General features: G+C 38.0%; 1 protein-coding gene across 1 annotated transcript; it reads right to left on the bottom strand.

Moving 5' to 3' along the window:
* Window positions 1-329: 329 nt before the first annotated feature.
* Window positions 330-955, bottom strand: LOC131162734 (uncharacterized). Its single transcript, XM_058119339.1, has 2 exons — window positions 550-955; window positions 330-412 (listed from the first exon to the last, which is right to left on the bottom strand). Exons 1-2 carry the CDS (start codon window positions 953-955, stop codon window positions 330-332), a joined length of 489 nt encoding a protein of 162 aa, XP_057975322.1.
* Between the last annotated feature and the right edge of the window lie 6,310 nt (window positions 956-7,265).

Here is a 7,265-nt window from a genome sequence, read left to right as displayed (position 1 = left end):
CAAAATTAATAGATATAAAGGAGTGGGTCGCACCTGAATCAAATAAAACCACAGCTCTATTTAAAAGCAACATCATAGCACCTGTCACCACATTCCCCGCTTGCTTAGCATCCGCCGGAGTAAGCGAGTACACACTCGCTGGAGTTGTATTCTTCTGGTGGGTTCCCCGGGATACATGATTACTCCCCCAATTCTGACTCAAAGAAGGCGTACCCCTCTTCGATGCGTGACAATCCCGAGCTATGTGACCTAACTGACCACAGTTGTAGCAGTTACCCCCAAACGGCTGGCACTCACCGCTATGCCATCTACAGCACCCGATACAATGATCACCCACCTAGCTCATCTGAGAACCCTGATGCTCGGTATTCTATCGGTAACCTGAGCCCCTGTTCCTCTTCTTCCACGATCCCTGACGAGATCCAGACTGAAAACTAGAAGGTACTGGCCTCTTCTTCGGCTCCTGATCCACCTCGTCCTCTCGAATACCAGTCTCAATCATAGTGGCTTTATCCACCAAAATCGAAAACTCACGGATCTGAAGCATACCCGCTAATCTGCAGATGTCCTTCCTCAGACCCTTCTTAAACCTTCGAGTTTTCTCGTACTCGTTCGATATCAAACACAGTGCAAACCAGGATAGCTCTATATACTGAGTAGCATACCCCTGTACCATCATACTCCCCTGAGTCAACGTAGAAAAATCATCTGCCTTAGCGTTAAAGAACACTTCCTTAAAACAGCTCCAAGACATCTTTATAGGACCAGCCCTCTGCTTTTCCAGCAGACTCACGGTAGTCCACCATTGCCCTGCCTCCCTAGATAACTGGAAGGTAGCATAAAGAACTCTCTGCTTGTTTGTGCAATGTAGGACCTCCAAGATCCTCTCAATCTTCTCGACCCAGTCCCCTACTATCGTCGGGTCATGTCCCCCTGAGAACGTCGGAGGATGCATGCGTGTGAACCTCTCAATGGTGCATCCCACAAACGTAGGAGAACGTTCGCGTCTCCTGACACTCTGCCCGATCTCCCGTAGGACCTGTCTCGTCAGTCCTCGAGGCACAGTAGGAGACTCATCACTCGCCGTCTCCTCAGAGCCACTTCTGAGGTTATTATCCTTGGGCTCCATTCTGAAAACACAACAGATTTCTACCAAGACTCCTACAACATGTACAATTTACAAAATTATCTAACCCTAATCATCTTAACTATCATCTATCAGGTCCAGGTCTATCCTATCACACTAACATGAAATTCATCAATGGTTTGCTGTGATTTTACTGAAATCATCACTCTAGGAAAAATACAGAACACTGCTGGCGAGTCCCGATTTAGGACCAGAACATCCCTCAACCAACTCTACCCACATCTAACCTCCCATGCTCCAGTATGTACACAAAGTTATGCCTAACCAAGTTTGCAAGACCTAGCAACCTGGTTAGCTCTGATACAACGCAGTCACGCCCCGAACCCAGTAATGGGACCCAGGGGTGAATAAGTAACCTAATCTTGTCCTTGTATCATACAAATCACAAATGACACGGTACAATGAATAAGGGTCCGTCCTCGTGGGGTTCCCAGACACTATATACACATTCACATATACCATGGAAACACAACAGGAGATAAGTCTTTCTATATATGTACAGTACCATACTAGAGTTTATACAAAGGAGTCTAACTCCAAAAAATACAACACAAATCCGTGTGGCAGTCAAAACCCCCAAAACCAAGCATGAGCTTAAGACTTACCCAGGTAATTCCCACAGTACACCAACACTACGCTCCTACACTAGGTAGCTAGCTCTGATTACCCAAAGGACCTAAAAAATATATATGTACAGCAAGGGTGAGACATCTCTCAGTAAGGCAGATATAGGTTATATCGGTGTGTGGCATTTGAGTGTTATCATGATTGCAAAATACACACAATTAAATGCAATTCCAGTACTTTCACAAAATGGTTTCAAAACAGTGCATACACGCACATACACATGATTAAGTAACCCGGTGTCGTCACACCCTTTGGCTTGAAGCCCTATACCCGACGTCGGCCTGTAGCTGGCCTACAATACATGGCGGCCCCAACACATGGCGAACCCCAGGCTCCCATGGCATCGTACCGGTACAAATTGGTGGATCCACACCCTTCGGTGATCAGCTGGTAAGGCTCACACCCTCGGGTATAGATCCAGACATTCTTTCAATACCTAGTGCAACTTGGAATCCAGTTCCTATTGCATTTCATCAAAGCACAACCATGCATGCTCATATAACCAAACAAACCACACCCATTTGGTAATTTATAAATCATGATTTTTCAAGCATCCCTAACACAATACATAACACAGTATACCAAAGGTTTTCCAACAAAACCAAGGATTGCAGCCCAGTACCCCCTTTTTCCCAAAAACTGTTACATGAACCCACAATTTTACCCGTTAGATTTCCCCAAATGAGTAACAAAAACACACACAGGACCGTGAACCATAGTTCTACTAAGTTCAATTTAAAAAATAACCGACATAAACTGAATCCCCTTACCTTTTTCCGAATGACAAATCCTGAACTCCAAGGCCCCTAAACCACAAAGAGAGTTCCAAAACGTACAACCCACAGTACAAAACTCACTCACAACTTTGTTACTTACAAGACTACCGAATCAGAACTGAAAACTGAGCCTTACCTTTATATTGGGCCAAAACTCGAGAATGCCCAAAAGGAAAATCCAATCCATAGAACTTGTTGAGAATTGTCCCTGATCCTCGTGGTAACGTCGGATCTACGATTCCCGCTACATATGGTGAAGAAATCTAGAGAGATTGAGAGTAGGTTGAGTTTCTAGAGAGATAGAAAGAGAATTTGAGTTTTCTTAGCTGAGAAGTAATGAAAATATCTATTTATAACCCTTTGACCCGACCACTCCTCATTGACGAATGGCATCTTCGTCGACAAGCGTAAGATTTTTGATTTCTAGAAACCCCTCGACTTCTCCTCGTCGATGAGACTCAGCACTTCGTTGCCGAGAACTACAAAGACTTCGTTGACAAACTCTGGCTTCATCAGGAAGCTTGCTTAATTACCAATTTACTCCTCTCTCAATTAGTTAATTCCCTATATTATGGTTCGGGTTCTTACAACTGGCCCATTATTAGTGACGGATTTGAGAACCGTCACTAATACTTCAATTTTTTTATTTTAAAAAAATATTACTTCAGAGTATTAATGACGGTTCTTAAATCCATCACTAATAATCGTCACTATTAATCCATTATTAGCGATGGATTTGAGAACCATCACTAATACTTCCATTTTTTAAAAAAATAAAATTTTTTTAGTTCAGAGTATTAGTGATAAATGTACAAATTCGTCACTGTTGGCCCATTATTAGTGACGGATTTGAGAATTATCACTAATACTTTCGTTTTTTAAAATAAAAATAAAAAAAATTTACTTCAGAATATTAGTGACAAATTTGTAAATTTGTCACTATTGGCCCATTATTAGTGATAAATTTGAGAATCATCACTAATACTTCCATTTAAAAAAAAAAAATTAGTTCACAATATCAGTTACAAATGTACAAATTCATTACTAGTGGCCCATTATTAGTGAAGAATTTGAGAACTGTCACTAATACTTCAATTTTTTTTTAAAAAAAAATAACAAATTTTTACTTCAAAGTATTAGTGACGAATTTGTAAATTCGTCACTATTGGCCCATTATTAGTGACAAATTTGAAAATCGTCACTAATAGTTCCATTTTAAAAAAAAAAAAAAAAATTAGTTTAGAGTATTAGTGACGAATTTACAGATTCGTCACTATTGACCCATTATTAGTAATGGATTTGAGAACTGTCACTAATATTTAAATTTAAAAAAAAATAAAAAAAATTAGTTCAGAGTATTAGTGACGAATGTACAAATTCATCACTGTTGGCCCATTATTAGTGACGGATTTGAGAACCATCACTAATACTTCCTTATTTAAAAAAATAAAAAATTTTCTATATGAAACTATTAGTAGCCCCTTCCTCCTAATCTCGTATTTCCCCGTTCTCCCCCCCCCCCCAAAAAAATTTCCCTCCATTCTCACAACCCCTCCCTCCTAATCCTCCTTTCTCCGTCGCCATTCGCCATTGTGTCGCCCGTCGCCGTTGGCTTGCCGTCGTCGTCGCAGCTAGCTTTCATCCGTCGCTGTTCGCTACTTCGACCATCGCTACTGCTGCTCCTCTCCAGGATCTAAGTTTGCTTCTTCTTCTTCTTCTTCTTCTTTTGCTTCTGCTTCTCCTCACCGTTGTTGCTCCTCGGCAGCAAATTTTCTATCAATATTTTTCTTCTCGTTATTCATAAAATGACCCTAATCTTATTATTAAAATTTTAAAGACAATATTTTACCTGCATGCGATTGTATATGCATAACACGATCTATACAAAGTGTGGAAATATTTTGCATTGTCCATGTCGGATTGGTCTGTTATGGAAGTTCATTTTTTATGCATAAAACATGCCCTACCAAACATTGCAAAGAAAATTTCTGTGGTGCAGTAATTTTGAAGTCTGGAAGCTGAATGTCCAAGGATGGTTCCATCTTGGCTTGATCTAGAAGTTTTGAAATACGATCACCACTCCAAACAAATTTTTAATTTAGTGAATTGTTGCATGACTCTGGAAATCCAAGGATCTAGATCCAAATTCAAGGTCCAAAATTCATATTATATGGATTTTCGTCATTAAATATGAATTTGGATTTTGGTGGATTTGGAAAAACTTTAATACAAATATTTATTACATCTTATTCAAATCCAATGCAACTTCAAATTCAAATTTTCTCCAAAGATAGGGTAATACATTATGAATTGCATGTTGGTTGTGGATTTAGGTTCTTGCATGCTCAAACTCACTGGTATTTGCAGGATGTGTATTATTATGTTTTGTTTGCTTGAATCTATCAAGTTTTAGTCCAAGAATTTTTTGGGAAATGTCCAATTTATAGACGGCATACTGCCGAAATTTTGTTAAAGTTTTTCCAAAATAAAACCATGTACCACTACAAAAAAAACTAGTTTTTTCTGGCTAGGGGAGGGGGAGCCTAGGATTCTTTAACTTTATAGTTTAATTTCAACCCTAATAAAATCCATGAACAAGTACTTAACAAAAATCAAAAGGTTAAACTTTGTTAATCTATCATAATTTAAATTTTAGGAAACAAAGTACAATTTAATAAAACCTTAGAGACATGTTAAATAATTTTTCTTTTTCTTTTTTCGTTTGTTGGGAGAATTATTAGGCTATACCAATCAGAATTTTTTACACTGTTGAATTACACCTCATATTTACTCAAATTGTTACAATCTTATGCAAAATCTCATTGGCGGATGTCAAATGTAGCAATTTCTTTTGGTAAATGTGAGTTTATTGAAGTTGTTTTAAAAATGTTTGGTCTCCTTGTAAAAAAGGAGCTACTAGAAAAAAAAAAAAAAAAAGGTAAATTTAAGTATTTGATGAAAAAAATTGTAAGGTGTTTAAAAGTATATAATAACTAGAAAGAAAGAATGTGGTCTTTTTAGAAAATACAATTAATACATTGACCGTGTTATAGTGTTAGAAAAAATTAAGGACACCAATAGAAAAAATAATTTGTTCGTGAAAAAAATTAGCTTCTAACTTTTTAATTTTTAATTTTGTAACTTCTAAAAAAGTAAAAGTTGATTTTTAGAAACTAAAAAATTATACCAAAAGTTAGACCTACCTTTATCTTTTAAAAAGGACAAGACAAAAGAGGGGAATCAAACTCACCCTAAACAGTTTAAATGTTTACCTTATTATTTATGAATTAATATATTATAATCATATATATATATATATATATATATATATATATATATATTAAAATGAAGCGCTCATCTGAGCAATCCCTAATGATTTTATTTGGTTTAGTAAATGAGTTTTAAAAATATATTTATGTTGAACTTTTCTAATTAGTAGGTGTAAATATTTTCTCGTAATGTTATTGTTAAATATGTCCCTCTAAAAAAAAAAATTGGTTTTCAACATAAATTGTAAGGTTTCATCTTTACTGGCCAATGCCTCCGCAAACAAAGCCCCTGGCTGCCTTAAAGCATAGCCACTCGCCACGATGCGCTGCCAAGCAATAGAGGGTTCAGGACCCGCTAAAGGGAGGGTCTTCTTCCAGGGGTCGAGCTGTACTGAGTAAGCACGAAAGGGTTTCGGATGAGACGAGAGCACCAAGGGTGACTCTTGTGGATGTGCAGTTGCCCCCACCATGTTCTGCTACACCACCTATGAGAGTGTAGTCCTCGAATGTTACCCCAGGGCCTAAAGAGGACATGCCCGCTTATTCAGTGTTGTTCCATATGATTAGGCTGATCATGTCATATGATTGTGAGGCTCCGCCTCTGGCGGACATTCCTGCCAAGTTGTTGCCTCAGGTCCTCAGGCCACGTAAACCACCACCCTCCCCTTTTACCCCTAAATTGCGTTGTCTTCTAGAGGAAATGGCACGGGATCAAGATGCCGCTAAAGCAGGAGCCGCCTCACCTTGCTCATGCAGTTCCGATTCTGATTCTGACTCTGATTAGGATAGACTAGATGTTTGGGATATTTTTATGCACTTTCTCTTTTGCTTATGTATTGTGCTCATGTGGCCTTTGCTTTTATTTTATTTCTTTTTATTTTATTTATGTATTCTGTTTTACCATGCTTTTGAATGGTTGTACACGTGTAACGACCTCGACCAGTCACATGGGCCCAGGGTGCTACTTTAGTGACGTCTGTGTACCTGATATCTTATTCATCATATATGAACACACATACGCAGCGACAATAAATTAAAAAACCCTTAAATTACATTTTCAGAGTTCTAACTATCTTTATGAACAAATATATCCATTTTCACATAATTACAACCCATAAAACTCCACAAAAATAAACTCTCTGTCCATACATACCACCTACGTAAATTTACAATGCTAGTCTGGCTCCTCTAGCCTTCTAGACTCGATCTCTGGGATTTCCTGAAAATATAGTTTGTAAAGTAGCGGTGAGGCACAACTCAGTAAGGGAAAGACTAAGTTAATGTCAGTGTTTGGGAGATTTCGAAGGATTTTCCTTCGAGGATTGCTATAGGAGTGTTTTAGATATAGTATAAGTCTTTTGTACGCATAAGGTTAGCATTTAATATATATTTATAATGCTTGATGTAAGCTTGAAGAATCTAATAGTGAAAATCAGCCATATGCTC

This window comes from Malania oleifera, chromosome 8, assembly GCF_029873635.1.
Source record: "Malania oleifera isolate guangnan ecotype guangnan chromosome 8, ASM2987363v1, whole genome shotgun sequence".
In the NCBI taxonomy this organism is placed as follows: domain Eukaryota; kingdom Viridiplantae; phylum Streptophyta; class Magnoliopsida; order Santalales; family Ximeniaceae; genus Malania; species Malania oleifera.
The sequence above is the reverse complement of the archived record's forward strand: the minus strand, read 5'-3'. Positions and strand labels throughout refer to the sequence as shown.